Source organism: Cololabis saira, chromosome 14, assembly GCF_033807715.1.
Source record: "Cololabis saira isolate AMF1-May2022 chromosome 14, fColSai1.1, whole genome shotgun sequence".
NCBI lineage: Eukaryota > Metazoa > Chordata > Actinopteri > Beloniformes > Belonidae > Cololabis > Cololabis saira.
Genome location: NC_084600.1, coordinates 20,712,000 through 20,735,879, shown reverse-complemented (window position 1 = coordinate 20,735,879; position 23,880 = coordinate 20,712,000). Strand labels below are relative to the sequence as shown.

At 41.7% G+C, this 23,880-nt stretch overlaps 1 protein-coding gene and 1 non-coding gene across 3 annotated transcripts in view; both read right to left on the bottom strand.

Moving 5' to 3' along the window:
• Positions 1-380: 380 nt before the first annotated feature.
• LOC133459786 (active breakpoint cluster region-related protein-like) overlaps positions 381-23,880 on the bottom strand; it is a 138,560-nt gene continuing 115,060 nt past the window's right edge. For both annotated transcript variants that reach the window (XM_061740071.1, XM_061740072.1), the window contains exons 17-23: positions 5,223-5,282; positions 4,885-4,994; positions 4,597-4,736; positions 3,820-3,954; positions 3,570-3,675; positions 3,044-3,191; positions 381-2,004 (exon numbers count right to left, since the gene is read on the bottom strand). In XM_061740071.1, coding sequence (XP_061596055.1) covers positions 1,915-2,004; positions 3,044-3,191; positions 3,570-3,675; positions 3,820-3,954; positions 4,597-4,736; positions 4,885-4,994; positions 5,223-5,282 — 789 coding nt within the window. In that variant the 3' untranslated portion in view covers positions 381-1,914. The remainder of the gene's footprint in view (positions 2,005-3,043; positions 3,192-3,569; positions 3,676-3,819; positions 3,955-4,596; positions 4,737-4,884; positions 4,995-5,222; positions 5,283-23,880) is intronic.
• Positions 7,511-7,583, bottom strand: trnav-aac (transfer RNA valine (anticodon AAC)). Its single transcript has one exon. It is a non-coding gene; the product is annotated as a tRNA-Val (tRNA).

Here is a 23,880-nt window from a genome sequence, read left to right as displayed (position 1 = left end):
TCCCCATCAACCAATTTCACCATGGCAGAGTTAAATGTGTAGATTTCTCAGTGTTTTGCATTTTATTCAGAAATAATTGAACAGTCCTTAAATTATACCACCAGGGGGCGCTCCAGGCCCGTCTCTGAAAACTGCAATAGGCTCCAAGCGGTCAATAGTTAAAGAATATTAGGGAATATTATGGAAAAATGGAGCAGGGGAAGAGTGTTGGCATGCTGCAGAGCCTGAAGTAAAATTCAAGCTGTAAACTGTAAAAACTGGGGGCAGTTAATTCAATGTAATTCAATCTATAATTGTCCTCTGTTTAAAAAACAAACAAACTGTTACACAGCATTAAATATCGGTACTGTCGATTTTAAATCTTAAAGCACACACAAAAAAATGTTTGATAACTTTTATTTTACTAAAAAAAAAGAGGAAAAGTTCACATTGACATTTAATATTACAGTATATTGAAATTCTTCTCAAATGAAGTAAATACAACAGTTATTTTATTTCAATCTTATATTAAAAATATCAAATAGTACTCATCTAGCAGTGCTTGCAGTTTATTAAGATATGTTGCAGGTTTGATAGCGCAGAAAGGCTGGCTTTGTACATAGAACATATTTCATTTATTGTTTTTTTGCCAGTTTTAGCAAGGATCTTGTAGAAACAAGACAACACGGTTGTGTTATCTGGCCTGACTTCATCGACAAGCTGAACATGCATGAGGGCAACTATAAACATCGTCCTACAGATAATACCGGTGCAGTTAGTCACTTGGAAAAGGCTTCCAATGCAACAAGAAGAAGAAACAAGAAGCCAATTCTTCCATATGTTGTGTTATTCTCCTTCCCCCCCAAAACAACCCTCATGTGACACAGTGCCCTTCTACGTCTACAAAGTGATCTGAAATTAACTGGCAGACTTTCTAGTGATCTTTTTTTTTTAGTACAGCTTACCAACCATGGACAAGGTGAATACGAAACCTAGACTAAAAATGACATCACTACCTGAATAAACTTCAAAGAAACAAAACAAAACAAAAAAAAAAGACTCCTTAGAGCATTTGTCTAGTCGCACAAAACTGTACAGGCACACATATTCTATATTATTTAAAATAAATAGGGATAATTTGGCCGAGAATCAGTGGGGAAGAGCATCCTCTGTCGTCTGGACAGAGAAATACCATCCCTGTCGTTTATTGGGATGGCTTCCAGGCCACTTCCAAAGTTCTTTTAGTCCCTTAAACACACTCACACTCTCACGCACACCCAGTCGAGTACATCATCACTGGCACTCTCACAACCCCTTTGTCCTCCACCACATGCATAAAGCCAGGATTACAAAACAAAGGAAACAAACAGCTGATGAGCATCATTACAAAACCTGTAAATGCCGTTTGTCTGGAATGCCTCTGACTAGGAAAAAAGCTGGAGTTTGAGTCAGCTGGTGTCTCAGATCATCCAACCAGTGACTGAAAGGGCTTACAAAAACAAAAAAAAACAAAAAAATCACACAAACACTCACACACACATATTCACACACACATATTCACACACATCTAGGTATTATCCTGTGCCACTGCACCAGGCTGTGGCCTCTGGACCCCCATCTCCCCAGTAACTCTTCCCAGTGCGGGTCCCAGGGAGGCTGGTCATCGCTTTGGTGGGAGGCGGTTCTACTTTCCTCACATTAAAACAGGAAGTCTCCTTTGCGACCTCCCTGCATGCTTGGCTCCACTTCATCCCTGGACGGCTTGGGGGTTCAGATGAGGGGGATGGTTTGGGGAGTAGGGGGGGCTGTACAGTGGAGACGAGCTGCCTGCCTGGGGCAGAGGTGAGGCAGGAGTGCTGAGTGGCCGGGTCCAAAGTTCCAAGGGAGTCTGTCACATTTGTCTCCGGATGAAGCCCTCAGGGGGGTGGGTGGGGATTAAACGTCAGTGGAGAAGTACAGCGTGTTGCGCTTGAGCTCAGCGTAGGAGATGGGAGGATGCTGCAGGTAGTACAGCAACACCTGGACCTAGGAGGACAGAATTTGATTTTAATTTAAACAAAGAAGTTATAAATATTTAGTTAATATCCAAGCATATCAGCTCATTAGCAGACTGCTTCCATCCTGGATGAATTCAGCACTTTTCTGCATCACAGCTCCAGATTTTGGCTTTGTTCTTTATAATGTGCTTGCTGCAGAAAAATGTGTTTTAAAATTAACCAAAAGGAAGTAATTTTACATGCAGGACAGGTTCTGTTTATTAGATCTGCACAGAAAATCTCTTCCAGTCTGAAGAGCTGCCTTCATTATACATGAAGCGCTTTAATGTCTCTCCTTGCTCTGCTCAAAACATTCCCCTCATCAACACATTAATTCATCCAATCATACGGCCAAAATTCCATCTGACTTCGTGTTTGTTTAATGCCAATTACCAGGAAAAAAGTTTGGATTTATTTTAAGAGTAAATTGGTAAAACTATGTCAAGGGTGACGGTTTCACTTGATAAATAAATATAAATGCCATTATATTTGGAAAAAAACACATCGTTCTTTGATTTGAAGTTTTATATTTATATATATATTTATACTTAATGGAATAAAGATTTACTTCTCAAGTTGAACTAAATAGAAACATTTCACTGTAATGTGCAGCCAGGACCTCCTCTGCTGCTGCTTTTATGATGTTTACTTGAATGTTGTTTACCCTGCCAGGAGAAGATGTTTGTGCACAGGAAATCCATCTCTCAGCAGAGATGACTGACTGACCTGTAGCCTAAATACAGCTGCGAGCCAAGGCCACATGGAAGAGGCTCACTTGCTGCTGAGGGAGTTAAATTAATGTAGAAAACGTGCAGCGAGCCAGGACACACATCTGTGCATCAGTCTAATTTTGATTACTACTACACACAGTTACATACTTAGTATCTGTCAAAATAACCATTTAGTGAAATTTACAGTAACTTGTATACAAAGACCCGGTGTGTATCACGCACATACACACTTACACAAACATACACAAGTGAGCTTTTCCTTTTTTGGATCCAAGACTCAACTAAGTAAGTCAGTACCTGTGCCATGACATCGTGTGACCAGATGTCGGAGGCTGAGGTGATGTGCTTGGTGCTCTCCGACTCTGAGGGCCTGAGCAGGGTGGGGCCGAACACCGTGCCCAGGTTGTGGAGGGACATCTTGTTAATTGGTTCCTTCTCCGCCACGCTGTAGAGGCAGTAACCACCGGGATTAATGCACCGAACAGACCGACAAATGTGACCTCTTCGTTTTCAGACATTACAAATGCAGACAGAAACTCTGTAATGGACTAATGACGTGTCGAGAGAATAAAAATCCCTCTTCTTAAGTGACAGAATATATATCCACAATCCTAATAATATAATAATATCATGTTAGTGATAAAACAGAAAAAGAGATTTAACATTTTGAGATTTGTGACTGAAAATAGACCAAAATAAGGAATGGGACGACCTAGAAGAATTGCCTCCATTAAACCATTAAAGTACCGAGGGGTACAATAAACAAAATGTTCTTTCAGGTGTAAGTGACATCATCTGTAAAGGAGGTTTAGTGTGAGTGTACCGTTTGAGGTGCTCCAGCAGAGTGAGGAAGGTCATGATGTTGGGTTCGGGGAGGGAGCGCAGCAGGTGCATCATGCAGTTCTCCTTCGCTGCTGGGTCTGAGAGAGCTGTGACGGACAGTACAACGTGTCAGATGCAACTATGACATTTTAATTAGGATCATTTTAAACTTCAAATCTCATCTCATCTCATTCAGCTGTTGTATTTAAAACTGCAGAATGAGCCGCCGATCCCACGGCTGGAAGTCGCACCTATGCCCTCCATGAAGGCCGGGTAGAGGCGGTCGGTGAGCAGAGGCTCCGGCAGCTCCCTGAAGTACAGCTTGAGTGTTCCCGCGATGGCGTTGATGTCCATGTCACTCAGCATCACCAGGATATCTTTGGTATCTACGGGTCAGATACAAAAAATACTTTTAGACAAACGGGACATCATTTAAGGAAGATTACTCTCCAACTGTAATGTCTGTGTTTCTTTTTTCTCCTCTGTTTATGTGACATGTTTCTGTAATGCTCTCTGTAATGTCACAGTATCTAAAATAAATATGAACGGTTCACTGAATGAATGACATATTATCAGAGTGAGGTAGTCCCAAACAAAAACAAGATTTTGTCATCTCAAAGTCTGTAAGTTAAGCTGATTTATTTATTTTTGTGTAATATGTCCCCTGTAATTCTCACAATAACAACTATTCTCTCCAGAAGAGCCATTCCTATGTGATTGAGATTACACACACAAATCAAAGTAATACTTGACTGAACAGCAGTGGCCAATGAGGCAGAGAGACTGGTATTCAACGTGGAAAGGGTGTAATATAGCAAAGAAAATTTGGTATGTGGGGTCTGAAACCCTGGAACTCACTATACTTATGGTCCAGCAGCAAAATCACAGGTGGGGTAGTGTGTGGGTATGTGATTTCTGCACAGTAATGACTAAATGTAGATAAAAAAGTGGCGTTTGATGTGGAGTGAAAGTGCAAATCAGAGCAGAGGAATCAAAAAGCAGCACACGTAGACGGAGTGCAGTCTTACTTGAGTCAAATGCTAATTTGAGGGCCTGGATGTCAGTGGCCACCCCGGAGATCCTGTAGATTCCCACCTCCTCAATCCCCCTCTTCTCCACCTCCTCAATGCACTGACGGACAATGTAAGGCACCTTGGAGCGCTCGCGCCTGTGGACAGAGACGCCAGTGAGTTTTCTCTGTGGTTGGAGACCGATGACTGCAGGCATGAGGTTAGTATCGACGCCCGTGGCCCGGAAATTCTGATTGCTCACTCAGATGTCAGACATTTTTGAGCTCCAACAGGAGCCAGCCTTACTTTGTAACCACGTTGATTTTGACTCCAAACACCCCGCTCTGCTTTTTGGATGGCGTTCTCTTCAAGCTGAGGTCTCGACTTGTAAACTTCATGGAGAACTCCACTTTGATCTGGAGAAGAGCATCAATGAGAAATAAACAGAATTAAATAGTGGAATCACTTTGTATCACTGGGTTTAAATAAATCAGAGGTTTTGGCAGACTTCAAAACTGAACCTCTGACTTGTAATTATTGATGCTGATTTATTGGTATTGTTTCTGGCATAATGCTACTATTTTCTTTCAAAAATCGACGGCAAAGTGAGTGTAAAGCTCATTTCAGAGTTGCGTTCGTCTTACCCCGTTCATCTCTATGACGTCCATGTGCCAGTTCTTGGACTGCACTGTCTGAGGATCCAGCTGGAAGACACAACAGAGACACAAAGCTTAGGATTTATGTGGGCTTCTTGACCAAATAAGAGCAAATAACTGAATCCATGGTGGGATTTTCCCAGGGGAGGACCCTTCCTTACGACATTACCAAACCTCCAAGTGACACCATGAAAAAGTCCCAGAGCTACATGATTTCATTACATGAATAAATGTCTCATTACATGTGTAGTTTTCTTAAAACCCACATTAATATTTAGAGGGTTTGATGGCTTCTATCATACACACTTATGTAGAAAAGGAAAAAGAAAAACCTGTAGCTGTTGTTTTAAACATGGTAACAGTTAAGAGTGAATGTTGGGTTAAATAGCAACTTTTATGTTTTGTTTTTTGTCTTCCGTTTCTTCTTTCCAGAGATAGGAAAAAAAAATCTAGTTTCTGCCCAGCTTCCAAGTGAGGACTTCTTAAGTGCATGTGATAATAACTACTACTCTTGCAGGAATTGGGTGGTGTCCTGCAGACGCTGCCACGGCCACTGCTCCTGTTCATTCGTCTGACCGTACGAGGAATAACCACGGCAACCACGAAAACGGTGAAACCCAAACGTGCAAACAGCCTCTTACACTTCGATGTAAAGACTTCACCTATAAGCTGCTCCATTTTCTGACCTTTGAAAAGATTGTTGCATTGCCAAGTCGACTTTGGGAAGTAACAATTCAACTTCTATGAAGTCTCTTGGAGTCTGTGGACAGCGTGTGAGGCGGCAAATGCAAAGAGTTATTTCATGGACTGCTTGAGTGTCTGCACTCCAAAGCTGTCATCACACTTCTGGACAGACGAGTCAGTCGGCACGAGGCTGCAACCATTTAAAGTTTGCAGTGAGTGTATTTCATTCCCCAGTAAACAGGCTATTTGCTTCCACACATTCTTATTATAGCTAAAGCCAGTTTTCCCAGCACGATTTGGGTTTGTGACAAGGGACCGGTAATCACCACAACTGGGTCTTTAAAGAGCCAAGAACTGGGCAAAGATCCAGGACTCCCTGATGCGGCTTGTTGAAGCAGACTTAAAGAACAACAGGAAAAAAAAAATCCTCCCACCTTTTCCTCCCTCATTACCAACTGCTGAATTGATAAGAAATCCGATTAAAAATGAATGTACTTAAATGGGATTATAAAAACAATCAGGATCATTTACAGGCGGTCTCTACGCTCGGTGACTCCTCTCAAACCTGCATCTGCTCCTTTTTATATAAAAAAAAAAAAATACTGAAGAGAAGATCTTGACCCACTTCCCACTCGTTTTAGGTTTCATGGGAAAAGAGAAACTTTAGATCAGTGGACCTCCGTAAAGCTAACTTTAACAGATTTGGTTTGCATTAAATATTGCATTATGGATTAAAAAAAAAAAAGAAGCGTCAGTAGAAGCGTTAAAGAGTATTTTTAAAGAAATGAAGACCTCGAGATCAGAACCAGCAGCTTTTTTCCCTATTTTATTTCAGTCCAGATCCTTGACAAACACGAAGACCAACCTCCTTCTCCAGGAAGTATGCTGAGCACAGGGACACGTCCTCTTGGACAGATGTGTGCACATTTATGGAGATGGCCAGGAAATAAAAGTCAGCAACTGTAGTCTTTCTTTCTTATTTTAATTTGTTGCTTCAGAAACGTCCTCGGGCTTCAATGGTTCTGATTAGGATCACGTCGGTTGGGAGTCAAAGCTCCCTTTGTTGGGACTGTGAAGCCTAACGGACATATGATTGAGACTCAGCCAGAATGGACGGCAGCCTGAGGCGACGGACAGAAATAATTTAAATCTAGAAGAGAGTTGTGAATTTTGTATGCTGATTTGTACGCATTCCAGTTCGTGCACACACACACAAAAACACACTTCTTCTACATATAGAAACAATATGGTCTGTGTGTATGTCAGACTTAACGCACAGTGGTTCAGTGTGGGTTAAGTATGTTTGAAATTGTACAGCACAGCAGGCAGCATGTGGCTATCATGTGATACAGCCCAACCGTAAACTCTAAAGGAAAAGCATGCTTAGCCCCTTATTCAGAAATATCTTGGGGTCAGGATTTAAAAAAATGTATTAAATTAAATTCATCTTCCTATTATCTAAACAGTGTGGAAAAACGCAAATTTAGTCGGTTCGCTGAAACCCCACACACACACACATATACATAGACATATATACATATATATGTGTGCATACACACAGACTTTATTGATAAAGAAAAGAATAATAAAGCTGTTCCCGCCCGGTTTCGAACCGAGGACCTTTCGCGTGTTAGGCGAACGTGATAACCACTACACTACGGGAACTGGCTGACTGCTCACTGCCCCCCTCACCAAACATAAGCCTCCCCTGCATCACCAGCAGGTGTCATGTGATCCACACAGCTACAGCTGACACCAACCAAACAGCAACAACCGGCAACAACCGGCCAACAGTGTTTCTGTTTGGGAATCTGAGAGTAGAAGTTTAATATCTAATAATTATTTAATTACAGAGTTGCACTAAAATGTTATGAATGTACATTTTCTTTAAAGTGTGTGTTGATTTATGTAAGACGACAAAGAGAAACAAACACAAAGGAGTGTTCTGAAGCGATGAAAGTCAGTGACTCAATTCATGTGCAAAGACTTGATAACAAAATCGCTGCACACATAATCAGAGTAGCTGGCATGGAGAGTTAATACATGCTGGACGCAACAATCAAAAAAGCACGGCTTGTTCTTTTGATAGGGCAAAATTAATAAACTGCTGCTTTAATTTGTCCTTTGTGTTTCATCTCCGTTTTCCTCTGCTGCTCTCAGGCTGATTAAACATTCATTCAGCTGCAGAAAGCTTTTTATTATTCCTTTAATTAGAACGCAGCTCAAAGTGCACGGCTCCTTGGTTTTAGCAGGATTACAGGAACTGCTTGTGCAGTGATTTAACCTGTTTTATTCCCAGTTCACACATCACACTGCAGTAAAACTGCTTCACAGAATCTGAACGGGACTATTTTTAGACCTATGGGCCACATAAGCATCATGTTTACATGTTCATCAGCTGTGAGTCTCTTTACTACGCAGCTGCTGATGTCACTGCGCCCATAGGTCTTTAAACTCAGTTGCCATGTTGCCTTCTCCCATCACTGCTAGTCTGAGCCAATAGGTGCAGATTTTCCAACTACTGAGAGCTGTGATTTGCAGAGTATTCTTTGAACTCCGCGAGCAGTGTGTGATTCATCTACGGCACCGGTAAGCACACACACACGAGTGCGAAACTTGCAGACTGCATGACCCTGCCTGCAGCCTGAACGAGTAATAGGCCTGTCATTTATGCAGTAATAAAGGGCAGATTGTTTCTTTAATATTCTGCATTTGAGTTCAACATCTCTTTCTTTGTTCAAAAGTGCTTTAATGTATTTTTTTTCCTTAAAACCAACACTATTTGCATGTGAATTCGAGATCATAATAAAATCTTTAAGCAACAATGATATAGATTAATTCAGGAAAAGGTTCATATTAGTTAATATTAATCAAGACTAATATATATTAAAAACAATTTAATTTGCTTATTTTTGTCAGAGTCACCAAATGACTCTGATGAAGGCGAAAAGAATTCAGGTTTAAAAAAAAATATATAAAAAATTCTTGTCTGACAAAAAGAATCAGCATATTAAATTGTATAGCCATGGACAAAATTAACTTTATTAAATCATCTATTAAAAAAAAACCCGAACAAAAACTAAGAATTAATGTTTCCCTGGATATTTCTGCATATTGGCAACTCAACAATTTCAGCCCCTCAGCATTGAGAGCCTAGACCAGGGGTATTCAAATAGATTCGGCCGGGGGCCACATCTGCAAAAGGACTGTATGGAGAGGGCCGCACAATTTGAAAATGTGGGGGTTTTCAAAATGTATTTTGCACTCAAAGACGAAGACTTATGTATATATAATACATTTGTATTATACATTTGAATATATCTAGTTTACATATGAATTATGTATTAATTGTCTCCAGATATAGTCATTGTGAATGTTAAATATAATATTCAGATAAAGAAATATTATTTTGAATGCAAGTTCATTTTGAAACCATGCATTGTGCAAACTTAATGAAGTTGATATTGACCTACTTTTAATAAAACACGCCATAATGACAAAGCACCACTTTCCACCAAGATTTCCTTATTTGAATATTATATTAAGCATTGACCACAAGCATTTCAGTCCATAGTAGCCAGTTTGATGTTATAAATAAGCAACCAAAATATTAACCATAAGCTCCTTTATTAATGACACATCTGTGCATTATATCAGCAAAACTAAACAATCATGAATTATAGGAGGTTTAGAAGTTCATCTGAAATGCAAAGTTCTCACTTATTCAAATGAAAGAAATGTCAGGCCAATCCTAGAAGCCTAATGATGTCAACAAGTCCTCTATACAACGGAGGTTAATAATAACGTGACAAACATTAACACTGTGCAACACTGGCAAAAAATCCGAAGTAAAAAACATCTCCAACAGAGATTAACATGTACAAACTCTATGCATCGTTAACCAACTAAAAAAAGGCTACCAAGCATCTTAAACATTCTCTGCACACATTACAAATAAAAATCGCACCTTGTGTGAACGCATTCCTGGCATGGCTGTCTGCCTGTGTGTCTGCCTGTGTCTGTTAGCTGTTATTAACTGTTCGGTTTTTTCCCCACTTATTCCACCGAACACCGAAAGTGGTTTTTTTTTGCTATTTTCGGCCGAACATTCGGTGCATCACTATTATAAAAAAAAAAAAAAAAAAAAAATTTTTTTTTTTTTTTTTTTTTTTCAACAAACACCCCCTTCTTTGAAATATGACCAGGGGCCACATAAAAGCTCCTGGCGGGCCGCATGTGGCCCGCGGGCCGCCAATTGAATAGCCCTGGCCTAGACTGTGAAGACACACATGTCATCTGCTGCAGCCGAACAGATTTGTTCTTGTGATGAACCCTCATATTTCTTAAGGACAGATCTGCAGACATGTTCTCCACCTGTCTGATTTTACACAGTTTGTTTTCAAGCTCATTTAAAACTCACCCATCAAGGTGCGTGAGATTTAAAACACGATCAGACCTCATATCTGATGTCCTACTTTTTTTTTTTTTTTTTTCATGCAACCTTTGATTATTCAGATCACACTGGCGAAATTCAAAATTTTTCTTGTTTGGTCATTTAAAAAAAAAAAAAAAAACATGAACAACCAAGAACCACTCCTACAAACTTATGTACAACCTCTTCTAACAACTTTCCTGTCACTGTTGCAGCAGGTGATTAAATCTACTTTACAAACTCTCCCCACCTAATTAGATGATCAATGCCTCGTGATCGCCAAACTGAGATTGAAGTCGCCCTGCACACGTCTAGCTGTATGGCCGGAAGCGAGGTGGTGACCGCAAGAATCAGCCAGACAATGCTTTACTGACCTCCTGCTCCCCTGCTGGAGCTCATTAACCAATCACAACCCTGCACACAGAGCCATGGATTAGGGCCAATAAAGGGCTACGCCCGCCGGTGGGGACAGAGTAGACAGATTTATGTGGCCTATATATATATTAAAAAAAAAGGCCATTAAGGGACTAACTGGTAATTCAGGCAGGTGGGAGGGATGAAACTCTAATATCTCATCTGCACTTATCAACTCACTCAAAATGCAGCGGAGGTGAGAAAGGGGGATGAGTCGGGTGGAGGCGTAATTCTGCTCCACGGCAAAGCCAGCTCCATTGTTTCACAGCTAAGCTGGGCGTTAGTCCACAAAGAAATCACATCAAACCTGCCCAGAAAACAGGTCACCAGACACAGCACCTAAAAGACATACCTGCTACGTCCAGTAACAGCTTAATCATCATTTGCTGGGACACAAATGATTGGTTCTAGTCCAATTAGTCTTCCCACTCAGCCTCCTGTCTCATCAAACTGTGGCTTAATTAATTGTGGCTGCAGGCTGGAGGAGTGAGGACTTTTCCCCGATGTGCTTCCTTACATCGATACATCCTTCAACATGCAAATTCCTCTAAACATCCCTATAATTGAGATGATGCATGCCTCAGCTGCACACAGACGGCAGAAGCAAAATCCCTTCAAGTCTGCCGCCTGTCTCCTTCAAAAAAATAGTGGTGCTTCTTTAATAAAAAATGCATATCATGAAACATTTTTCTTCTTTCAACATGGAAAAAAAGAAGAAAAAAAACAGCCCATAGGTCTCTGTGATGTTGCCTTTATGGATAACTATAGAAGATGATTTGATCATAACCAGCTCCTCATCACTTATGTACAAGCCAAATGCAGAGGAGGAATAAAGAAAAACCAGAGAAAATCTGACACGATCAAAATCTGCACATCCAAATCTGCAACTGCAATTTTACCCACACATGGTGACATTCAACATGAATGGATGGATGGATGCGTGAATGAAAGGAGATTTAGAGGAGTTGAGTGAAATGGGATTTCTGCGTAAATCAGATGCATTTTAACTGAGAAAAAGCTACAGAAACCCTCCTTAACAATGCCGTTTACTTTAAAACACAGAGCTCTGCACTGACAATAGAAGAGCAAATCAATACCAAACCTACAGGTCAATTCAATAAAGTCTGGGCTTGAGGTGAAATCCCCATTTAATACAGCATGACAGTGGTCAGCTTTCCTCAAGCTTCTGTTGAATAATGGAAAAGACGCAAGCAAAGGTCAGGCCAGCTTTTAAAGTTGGACTTAGTGTTCTGAAGCTGTTTATTATGCACACAAATTAAAATCCAAAATGCTTGTGAAGCAGTCAGGATGAAAATGAGGACTGCTGAATAAACATGCGCAAAGACTAAGTGAACCCACCTCAAACATCCAGGACCTCCATCTCCGTTACGCAGATTTAGCTGCATTTACAGAGGTATGCATATAATCTAAACAAGCTTATTGGGTTCCCGTCCATCGTTCAAACTAAAAGCATCTGGAGGTAAATTATAACAACAAAAAAACACAAAAAGAATGACAGATTTGTGTGTGTTTGTGTGCCATGTTTAGGTAAACAGATCCTTCAACAAAGGGCTGCTGAACCATTTCAATATTTATATTTTCACCAGATGAAAAAAATTGCCGATTCTGAATGAATAAAAATCCTTCTTCGATATAATTGCAACATTTTCAAATTTTTTCATGAAAGCCAAGCGAATAAAGAATCATGTCTGTTTAACCCTCACTTGTGTATGCTAATGCACCCAAATGTTGGTTCAAACGCAGTTCAATGTATGTTAGATGTACATACAAGCATGTGTTTAAAATGCCAAAGGGGCATATTAATGATTTATCCAGAGGGTGAAGTTAGCTGGAATTACCAGCAGAGGGAGCTGCTCAGACACCGAGATCGGATTAGTTTCAGTGTCTGATGCTGTTTAATTATCAATATAGGTTCTTTGCATTGATGGAGGCTGGATGAAGAAAGCGCCCGGAGTGAGATTAATTTGATATTTAAAATTAAAAAAAAGAGGAGATTTTAAAATCATATTGATTTTCACACTTGAAGACATCAATCTCCCATCCGCCTCCGGGGAATAAGAAGTCCATCTAATGTCTGTGCCTTTTCCAAAAAAACAATATGCATTCTCTCCCATATGAAGCAAATGTGATTAATCTTTAAATAGACTTCCGTCTAACATTAAATACTCTTAAGATAAAATGAAATCAAATACATGAACTTTGAATCTCACTAAAGGCTCAAGCACAAAAAAAAGAAGCATATTACTTTTTTTTTATGCCAGTTGGTAATAGTTTTGACCTAACTATCAGCACCGCCTCCACAGTAGTTAATAAATCAACTGGACACAAACAATAGGGGCCTGTGCACTCAAAGACCCAGCGAGAGAGCCCTTGGACAGGAACACAGAAAATAAAAGAGGCAGAGCAGATGGAAGTGACAGTGATGACACAGTGATGAATGCAGGAGGAGAAATGGGATAAAGAGGAGATAAAAGGGACAAAACACAGCTTTGTGAACGACTGTTACTTGTGTGTGTATGTGCGCGTGTGTCAGTATGTCAGCTATAGACCTTTTGTCTGAGCAGCTTGCTCCGCACGCGGCCCCATAGTTTGGCCCCGGTGTTGGGGTGCCTCTTGAGCACGGGCGTCTGCGGCTGGCTGGACAGATTGTGCTGGTTCTGGTCCACGCAGCAGTGCTGCTCCAGACGCTCACACACCGAGTTCAAGTTCACATCCGATACCAGGATCTCTGTCATCACAAAGCCGCTGAATTCCTCTTCAACCAAAACACAGGTGGAGGAATTGTGCGACTCAGAAGGAGGAGGAGGAGGAAGAGGAGGAGGTGGAGGAGGAGGAGGATGGATCCCGAAGTAACCCCCTTACTGATCACTGGACCAGGTGCCGGAGAGTCACAGCAGGAATGTTGAAGAGAAATGCCAGATATTCACTTCAATAAAGGAAAAGGTGATGGTCAGAAGCAGAGCAAGATGTTGCCATGGTCTCCTTGGTAACGCTGATGGTAATTCCAGGTAGAGCCCTGTTTCTGTGAGTTTACTCCGCCGTCAGCTGCCAGCATCTCCTCGCTGTGCAATCTGACTTCCACCACGGCAAACGCAAAATGCAGAGTGCTAGAGCGCAACGGAGTGAGGGAGAAAATAGAGGGAGGGACAAAGGAGGGGTATAAATGAGCTCCTGACCAGCCATGCTTCTCCAGATGTTGATAGACACACCTCCAAAGACGAGAGGGAGGGCGCAGTAAACCGTGAATGGGAGGTGAGGAGGGAGAGGGGGAGTGAAAGAGAAGAGGAAGGAGGAATGGCTAAACGCTGTGCTGTGTTTTGGTCACCTCTTTGAACCCCTGTCAACCTTTCCCAGAGATGGTCAGCAAACTCAGGATGTGAGTGTGATGAAGAGAGGACAAGACGGCCTAAAAGCAGCCACACCGCCAGACCCTCGCTAAATATTAAGAGTCTTCCTTCGTTCTTCCTCCTCCTGCATGTGTTTGAGTTGCTGGGCCTTTGTCTGAATATTGCCTCTCCTCTCCACAGCTCTCTGATTTTTCATCAGTCCTGTTTGTTGACATTGGAAAGTGGGCTCAAACACAACGGCACGCCTGCACGTCCTGGGAGACGCAGCGAGCGAGTCTCCATGTTTATTCAACAGGACAGCCAGAGCTGCTTGCTCTTAAGAGCCGTATTCCTCTTTGTGATGGATCAATAAGGGGCAAGGGAGTCGGTGTATGCCTGTCAAGCCCCATCTCTGCACTCCGTGTCACATTTGAGTGAAAGAGAGAGAGAGGGGGGGGGGGGGGTTCTTCAGCCCAGGAAAGGTTATAGATGCAGGGATGCATTTTAAAACCTCCTGAATGGTGGTTGTGATTCCAAAACACTTCACTGATGAGCAGACGTCTGCAGGGTGATTTTACAGTAATTCACAAAGAGAGTCACATACGCAGATAAGAGCACGTTACAATATCCTCATATGTTTGGAGGTGGTCCCAAACAGCTGTGTTTACAAGGATGTATATCGAGATGCATCAATATTTAATCTGAGATTTTTTATTCTAAAGAAGACATTAAAAGCAGTAAATACAGAGGAAAAACTTTAATATCCCCATCACCTTATTTATGATACAATATATCACCAACCTCCGTACTCTAGAGGATGAACAACTAATGTATCTAGTAAATATAAAGAAGGTCCATCTTAAAGTAATAACTCTCTTCAGTAACAGACCACAGGGGTAACGTCATCACGGAAAACAATGGTGCGACAGCATGGCGTAAAAACATGTGGGTGAGCGTGTGCTCTGTGGTGGTGAGAAAACAGCGAGCAGATGGGAAGGGTGACGCTCCGGACCGGTCTGCATGTCTGACTTTGTAACCGAAAGTCTGGGAGGAGGAGGGGAGGTGGTGTCTCAGTACGGACGAGACCTCGTCCAACCCTCGCCACAGAGTATTTTTAACTCGCAGGGTTCGTAACCATGAGACACACACGCTGCATGCGTCACCACTTGGAAAGAATGTCTGGGAAAACCATGTTTTCAAAAAGGGACCAAAAAAAAATGAAACCCACAGGGAGATGGGGGATATTTTGGGGAGAGATGGGAGAGAGGATTAATGCCAAAAAAGCTGCGTCCAAGGTAACGCTCGTATAAAACTAAGAAACTTTTGCCATAAGAGGCTTCTGCCATCACAACATCCATGAAAAAGACGAATGGAAGTAGAAAAAAAGTCTAAATCCTATTAAGACATTATATTATTATCAGGAAAAGCCGAAAATAAACACTCTTACAATTGAATAACAGACTCTCAAAGCCGAGGGAACGTAAGAAAAGACATCGTGACTTCCATTGAGCACGAATCCTTTAAAGTCACTTGAGCCTTTATTTCACATTAGACAACAAACATTACAAAAGCCCTTTGAGCAAACATGTCCACTATGTTATTTGGTATGTTATGAGAGGACAAGGGATAAGTCTTCAAGATTAAGGTTTTGAAGGGTAAATTTAAGAACTTCAGATTCAACAACAATGAAAGAATTGTTTAAACACGGTGGTGGACGCACTGAACTCCGACTATTCGAGAAGAACCACTTCAAAATAATCTCAAACCTAATTTAAAACAACTCAGTAGGGTCCTCGACAATATCTGTGGACCGCGCTTAAAAACCCCAACTGAAAACCCTGTCAGCAAACATGATCCGACACCCAAACAGACTCCTGGCAGAAGCTTGTCACTGTCTCGATTCTGGGACACTGGAAATGAGCAGTGATTCACCTTGCTTTATCACCCCCCCCCCCCAGCAGCCGGTGTCTGTGTGACGAGTTCAACCAGAGTCCAGCACTTCACAGCCCATCGCGTCAAGAAAAATCACTCAGCGGACACGTCTTCATGTATGAACACCCCGCACGGATCGCAGACTTGTTCGGTACGTTCACAGCTCACTCAAACCCAACTTTACTTCACGTGTTGCATTCAAACGCAAAACACTACGATATGGATATTCTGGGGTAAAATAGTAAACCATTTCAGCTCTGCGGTCCTGTTGGCTGGATGGCGGTTCGCTCTGTGTGCTGTACGAGGAGCAGAGTATGACCCACTTGTTAGGGTTTTTTAAACTTATTATTATTATTTAAGGCCTTGGATAGAAAAGACGCACGACTGAGATAAATTAACTGCATGAGATGACTAATCATGTGAGACCTTGAGCTAGGAGACATGGGAGTGATAAGGAGATGAAAAAAATGCAAGACGGGTAGGAGGATGGAAGCGGAGAGAAAGACGGCGCTGAGATCTTGTGGGAATGGACGAGTACATGAAAGAGGAGAGTAATTAGTAGAAATGTGCATCTTTAAGCTATTTATTTTGTGTGTCTTTGCCTTTACAGTGAATTCAAGTGAGCAGATTTAATTTTTTTTGTACTCCATCTCTGTGATCCACATCTGATGGATGTGTGTACACCCCCACTTTTACCACCTGAAAAGGATGAAGTGGGAATAAAAAATTAGTACAGGAAAGTTTAACTTTCTGTGCAAATATTGTTTTCTTCTTCTTTGTCAGTCAAACCAATAATTCACATCTGCCAGTGGTGAAGGATTAACCTTCCTAACACATCCTGACCAGGAAAGGATTACATGCTAACATAAATGATTGTAATTTCAAATATGTAAATAAAAGGATTTGGTTACAACATGAAAAGCAGAGAAAGCAGCGGCTTTAGCCCTGAGTGCCTTCGCTCTGACATCACGGCCAGCTCTGGCTCTCAATTATAGATGGGCTGGGTGGCACGTCCCCTTGTAAAGTTGCTCCGTGTGACCACACAAGAGGGGGAGCGCGGCACTGAACTCGGCACCCATTTCCAAACTGTGGTGGGTGTGTAGCTGCTCGCTGACAGACTCTTTTCTCTTGGTCCTCGAGTCTCCTGGCTCCGCTCCTACGGGGTTTCAGCTGGACTTTACTGATCAGAAAGGCTGTTAAAGGCCACAGATATAGTAATTTATCAGCAGCAGCCCACCAACATGACTAGAGCAGCTCCAAATTCCATGCTTTCCTAACCAAGACTGGATGCTCTTGCAGTCACTCGAGTGCTTTTGCCATGTGGCGAATGCATAAGATCGTGGAACATTGTACATCTGCTGCAAACATCTGCCTGTAAATCTTTGTAGCTGTTCTTCACTTTATTTATCCCTTTAAAGCAACAAGACAACCACTTGGCTGTGATGCCAACCCGAATAAATTAGGATGAATTGACAAATCTGTGAGCAATATATAAAGCTGCATGGTGGCTCAGTGTGAAGGTCCTGGGCTGTAGTTTCTGCCAAAAGACTGGAAAGCTTGAATGAATGAATGAATGAATGAATGAATGAATGAATGAATGAATGAATGAATGAATGAATGAATGAATGAATGAATGAATGAATGAATGAATGAATGAATGAATGAATGAATGAATGAATGAATGAATGAATGAATGAATGGTTTATTTCGGTTACATTACATTATATGCAACTTAACTTGTGTGCATGTAACTGACAAAACATTATCATACATACTGTATCAACACTAATCAGTTTCACACAATAAACAATAAAACACAAACTCTGTGTAACCGAAAAAGGAGTAGGCTGAAGCCGAAGCTTATTTTTGCCTATCCTGTACCTTCCAAAAGATAACCCAGTTTATCAGTAATACGGCTTGGATATTTCATTGTCAAAAAAAAACAACTATTTTTACAGTCATCGTCAATCCATCCAGCTATCATCTACAGCCAATTCATCCACGCCAAAGATGCATTTACTTGAGCACAGACACAACATGAAGCATCTTACTTTTGGACTTTTGCCTACCACGTGGTCACATTCATCATTTTTTTTCACAACCTGCAGTTACCAGAGGAGCAGCATGTATGGTAACCTTGCGTTCGCATGTGGTGTCCGTACCTGTACACATGTGTGCTTTCACATTGTTCACGTTAGCTCCGTAAAGTCACTATTGTTAACACCTGAAGAAGCTAATGCGGAACTAAGCTTATTTGGGATTTACATGTTGAAAAATGATGAAAGTGAAATGAAAGGGGAACAACCGCTGAGCTTATTCGACTAACTCATTGGAAAATGACAAAGTGCTGCATGTTAATCGGCTGCATCTCTCTGTGGACAGTGATTGGCTGACAGTGTAGGCTGGGTGATGGTTACAGCTGCGAACCGGGTTGTGAGGAGATAATTCAATCAAGTTTAAGTCGACAGATCGCTATAAGTATGTTTATGGGATGACCCAGTCCGCCTCTTTGATCTTTTCTGCTGCTTTCGTTGCAGCTTAAGAAAGAGGAAGGGGAAACAGAGTTACAAAAAAAAAGAAGAGAGGAAAAAAAAAAGTGCGTGTGTGCATGTGTGTGTACGTGGGGCTTTCAAGGGAGGATCCATAAGGATACGGCAAGAGTGCTAAATGCAGAGGCGGGGGGAGGTTTGGCAGGGTGGGAAATCACAGCCTTGGGGTGCTCTACAGATTATTCCTGCTTCTCTTTCATCTGAGCCGTTAGGGGCATCTTCCTGCGATAAACCGCTCCATCACTTATTAAGCACATTAGAACAAAAGTGGTGGAGGAGAGTCAGGATGGGGGGGGGGAAGGAGCAATGAAAGGCTTTCACTAGCATGTAGCCTGAGCCTGTTGTGTGTGGTTGGGTGTGGTTGGGATGAAGTCGGGCACAAAGTGCATGCTCTTTCAGATCAGGGTGTAAAACAGGCAGCGAGCCAAAGGATGTGAGTACAGCGAGATAATTTAGTCATTAAAATTAACTTTCAGGTAAATCTATTCACAAATCAGTTTTGTTTTTCCTCACTAATGGATGTTTTGGAGTGCGATCAGTGAGTTCTGATGTAGGAAAAAATATCAGTGAGAAAGAGGAGCAAACTGAGGCAGAGGAGATGAAAGACAGAGAAGCCGACTGATGCAATAGTAAATAGTCGAGCAGCAAAGCTGAAGGTTCTGCATGACAAACCTTCATCCAAAGAAGGAGGTCACACTGCATACACACTGATCTTTAAATCAATGCAATTTCCTTAAAAGTTAATTATTGTTTTCTCAGCCTCTTTCGTTCTTATTAATTTCAATGTCTATTCGAAATGAGCCTCTTGCAATTTTATTATGATTCTTATTATGATTCTATTCAGCCTGTTCAATACTCATTAAGCTCAGTGGAGCCTCAGTATACGAACCACAGCGTCTACAATCAGATCTTTTTTTTTTGTTATGGTCACAGCTGGAACAAGTCTTTTTACTCAGAATCAGCACTGACGCATAATTGTGCTGTTCTGAGGCTGAGGATGTGTGCTTGGGACACCGGGAATGACTTTAATGAAAAAGGCGTGAGCACAACCTGCTTGGTGGAGATGACTTCAGCTAAACAACAGATAGAAAATGTGTACAAATGTGAGCAGAATCAAAGCTGGAGTTTACTTAACGATGAAAGCACCACAGTTCATTTTTGTTAGTGGTGTGTCAGGGAAGGCATTGTGTTCGTCCACTGCAGATTCAGCTATGATGGATCTGGCCAGTTCAGCCGCTTGATGTAATTTAGTGTATAAAAGATGCAAATGACAAGCCAATGCTTTGTGGATTGCCATTAACAAAACCTCCAGTTTGTCAATCAGCAGCTGCCATCCTGGGCTCCAGATGTGTCGAGGGAAGATTTTGGCTTCAAACACGAGGACACTGGCAGCCAGGGCCCACTGACTACTAAATGTGTCTAAGTCTTCCGCCTTAGTACAATTTGAAGCTGTATAAATATTCAGCTCGTTGCAACGTTGTCATGAAACCTGCCAGACTTCTATGAAGTACAGCTTGAATCTCGTCTGCATCACACCAGGCAAAAGGGCGCAAGCTAAGATATTAAGACGTCCAAGAAAAATCTTGAGAATAGCAGTCTTCTCTGTTTCAGCAAGTATTTCTGACGCCGGCTGAACCCGAGTGAGATTCTTTCCTGTAAACCATCCACCTCTTTGCTGTAATGCAGATGTAAACTGCACCACGCTGAATCTGAGTTTTCTGCTCGACTGGGATGAGGTTGCGTTATATCTGAGCAGCATGACCCAGTTCCAGTGATGAAGAGAGCGCAGCCTCAGAGGACCCAGCTGCTGCTGACCTGCTTAAATAATTCATCCTAAGAGTGTAGCCACTGCTGACTGGACGCAGCCACCTGGAAGACTTTTACCAGACCTTGCTGGGCCTTGGAGAGGAGGAAGTGACAGGGTGATCTTGACTTACCTGAGAAGCAAAAGCATTACTGCACTGGTATTAAAGCGTGAGATGGAAACGTTTGATCATCTAAATGATCCGGCAGGAGGATAAGAAACTGCTTTGAATGAAAAGTCATGATTTAAACGGTTCCGTATTGTTTTCAAAAATTTGAGATCAATAATAAAGAAGAAGACTGGTTTGATGCGAAAAGGATAGCTCTTCACTCTCTCCCGGAAAAACCTCACACCCCCGAGCTCAACTGAGCAGCACTTTTATGTGCATGTGCATGCCACCTGTCTGCTGATGAAGACTTAGTACCGCATTCATTTTTCATCTCCCGTGTCACTGTTTCCCAGCTTGCTAAGCACATTACTTTGACATCTGCTACATGTGGCAGATTTCAAATCTCAAATTCTTCTTTTTCTTTTTTTTTTAAATTGGCTACTATATTTCTGATGGAAGTGAAAGAAAAGAAGGATTCTCTGTCGGAAAAGAACGCCCTCTCTTTCTGAAACTTGCACGTTTTATCAGCTGCAGCAAAGTAGATTGAGACTTGGCATCTATTGGCACTCATCGATTTGGAGTTGTTTTTTTTTAATTATAAAAAGACATTCACACGCATAGATGCTTACTTCCACATTTGTCTAAATTACTTTATATTACTAATGAAGTGCAATCTCTCAATTTCATTAATGTCTTAACAGAGGTGGCAAAAGCCCCGGCAACAAAGCATCAGCTTAGCGAGCTCTGATGTTATCAGTTCCAGCAAAACCAGGTCAGGTACTCTGTCACGGAAAAATCCATCCTCCCTCTTTTTTTCTTCTTTGTAACTAGTGAAAATGAAGCTTTTAAAGAAACCCCATTTGGAGGAGAACAATCCATTAACTTGCGAGAAGAAAAATCAATGATTTAATCAATAAAGGGTCCGTGAGCTTCAGCACCCAGCAGGGACCGGGCTGCTGTGGTGACCAGAGCAGGTGCAGAAAACCACCTCAGGCTTACAAAGCCAAGATGTAGCTTTCCTCCTCTGTAACTAAACTTTCCTCCTCTGATACTTTATTCCTTCTTTTTCCAGATATAAATAGTGCATAAATAATAAAAATTAGAGACTAAACAAGAGTGATTTCCACTACTTATTGACACCAAGCAGCCTGTGGCAGCCCGTGAGGACAGATCAGGGTGGATCCTGACTGCAGCTGACCTGCCTCCTTTTACGCTAACCTAATAAAAAAAATCACCAGGTTGCTGCAGAGGAAGATGCGATGAACCCAAGCAAGTCTCCCGCAGCTCCTGGATCACATCACTAGAGTACACAGCCATCTCCCAGCTATTATACAACCCACATTACATAACTCAAACAGTTTGGGACTGTGAAATAGACTTTTGCGGTGCCCTCTCGCAGACACCCACTCATCCCTTTGAAAGCAGGGATAGCAGAGGGAACAGGTGAAACCGCCGCGCCTCCGCCCCCACCAGATCAACGCGTTTTAGGATCCTGCCAGGGACATTTTTCCTCAAAAAATACTTGTTTGGATTAATTGACGACATGCTGGTTATGCAATGTGCCGCTTCAAGCGAAGGCAACGCAGAGAGAAGACTTGTCATCTGAGAAACACTGAGAGCTGCAGATAGCAGCGTTGGATGTCCAAGGTTATTTAAAGAAGTTAATTTCACCGCAGCGTAAAGAGGACATCGCTCAGTGCTTGTTAGGCAATGTAAAGAAAATTTCAACAAAAAGACACATTTTGAACAGCACATCGTCCTTTATAGAACAATAAATACAGTTCAAGTGTTAAAAGTTGAAGAGGAAGAGAAGAATATCTGTAATGTGTAAAAAGGCCTTAAAGACTAATGTTGCTGACCACTCCTGCAGGTGTCTGGGCCTTTTATATCAAAAACAACAACTAAAACCTTCCATGAGGGCTTCTGCAGTGAAATCCCCAGACCAGGCATTCCTACAGCGTGCACAATTGCACCAGGAAACAAGCAGCCTCCCTCCCTTGCCTTGGGACAGGAAGTCATAAAGCAGGATCAAACGTCTGGCACAGCGCCGTCGTGCCATATGAGCGGTTCAGTGTCATGGGAGATCGTAGACTCAACAACAAGTCGAAGCAATTACAATAACCAGAGTTATGGAAACTGGATGCATCTGGTTGCTGAGGGTTTGATGCTTGTGAAGTCTGTTCAGGAAGCTGAATTATCTTCAGTTGCATCTCACTTGTGCACTGAGGTATCAACTTGTCAAAAGAACAAGCAAAGTGGTCTTCACCAACTCAGTTTTACATATCAGGACAAAGTAAAAACCATTTGGTCCTTACCATATATCAAAATTAGGTAAATAAAACCTTAAATAGCTTAGAGGATGTTGTTATTTCTGCTAAAGCTCAACAGAAATTGAATCATGCAGCAGGACAAAGATGCCAAACAAACTGACGGATCTACGACAGAATGAGAGAAAGCGATATTGTAGAGAGAAATATTACTTCACGTTGCTAAAGGTGGATCTACAAGCTGTTAAATTGTGGTGTGCACCTAGTTTTTACACCATGTCTTTGAATTATAGCTTAGTTTTTTTAAATCAAGGTGCAAAACGTCCTGTGTTGTTTAATAGAGATAATATTTACCTTATTCTAAAACCTGGTTAGGACCTGTTTATTTTTTTCAAGTCATAATCTGTCACATAAAAGCAATTCCAACGACTGTACGTTAAACAAGAACAAGTTTTGTCCCACTACCACCGGGTGTGAGGACCTGGATAGGCCTGCTGCAACAAAAAGAAAGAAAAACGTGTGAGCCATGTTCTCAGAGCACTCAAACTCTTCAGGAGTTAAAAGCTTTCCAGAAATGATACATAAACTTATTTAATGCAAGAATTTTCAACAGTTCAGTCAGAAAAATGTTCAAAAGAAAGAAACAGAGCAGGAAGTCCACTGTGAAAGCTCATGTTCACAGCCGCGTTAGAGGTCAAAGACTGGATAAGTCTTTGAGCCAAACCAGTAGTTTTGGGTTTTAGCCTTGGTTTAATGCTGAATCAAAGCCTGGCATGAATTGTCAGGGGGGACTTCCTTAGCTATCAGATTGCATGTTCAAGGCCCGCTCCCTCATATCTTGAAGGTATATCCTGTATGTGGGCTCCTTGAGGTTGGGGGCACTTGAAGACAGCTGGATCACCACAGCAGCATCTGTAACACTCCCACATGCAAAAACTCAAAATAACAGCTGCAGCTCCTCCAGCTACTGGTGAAGAGTCACCTACTGTTTCATCCTCATATGGGGGGGACGGAACACAAGCTCATATTCAGGTACTGTATCAACCAGAAAGCTTGGAAACTAAATAAGTTAATAACATAGCATTTTAATCAAATTGTCTTATTTAGA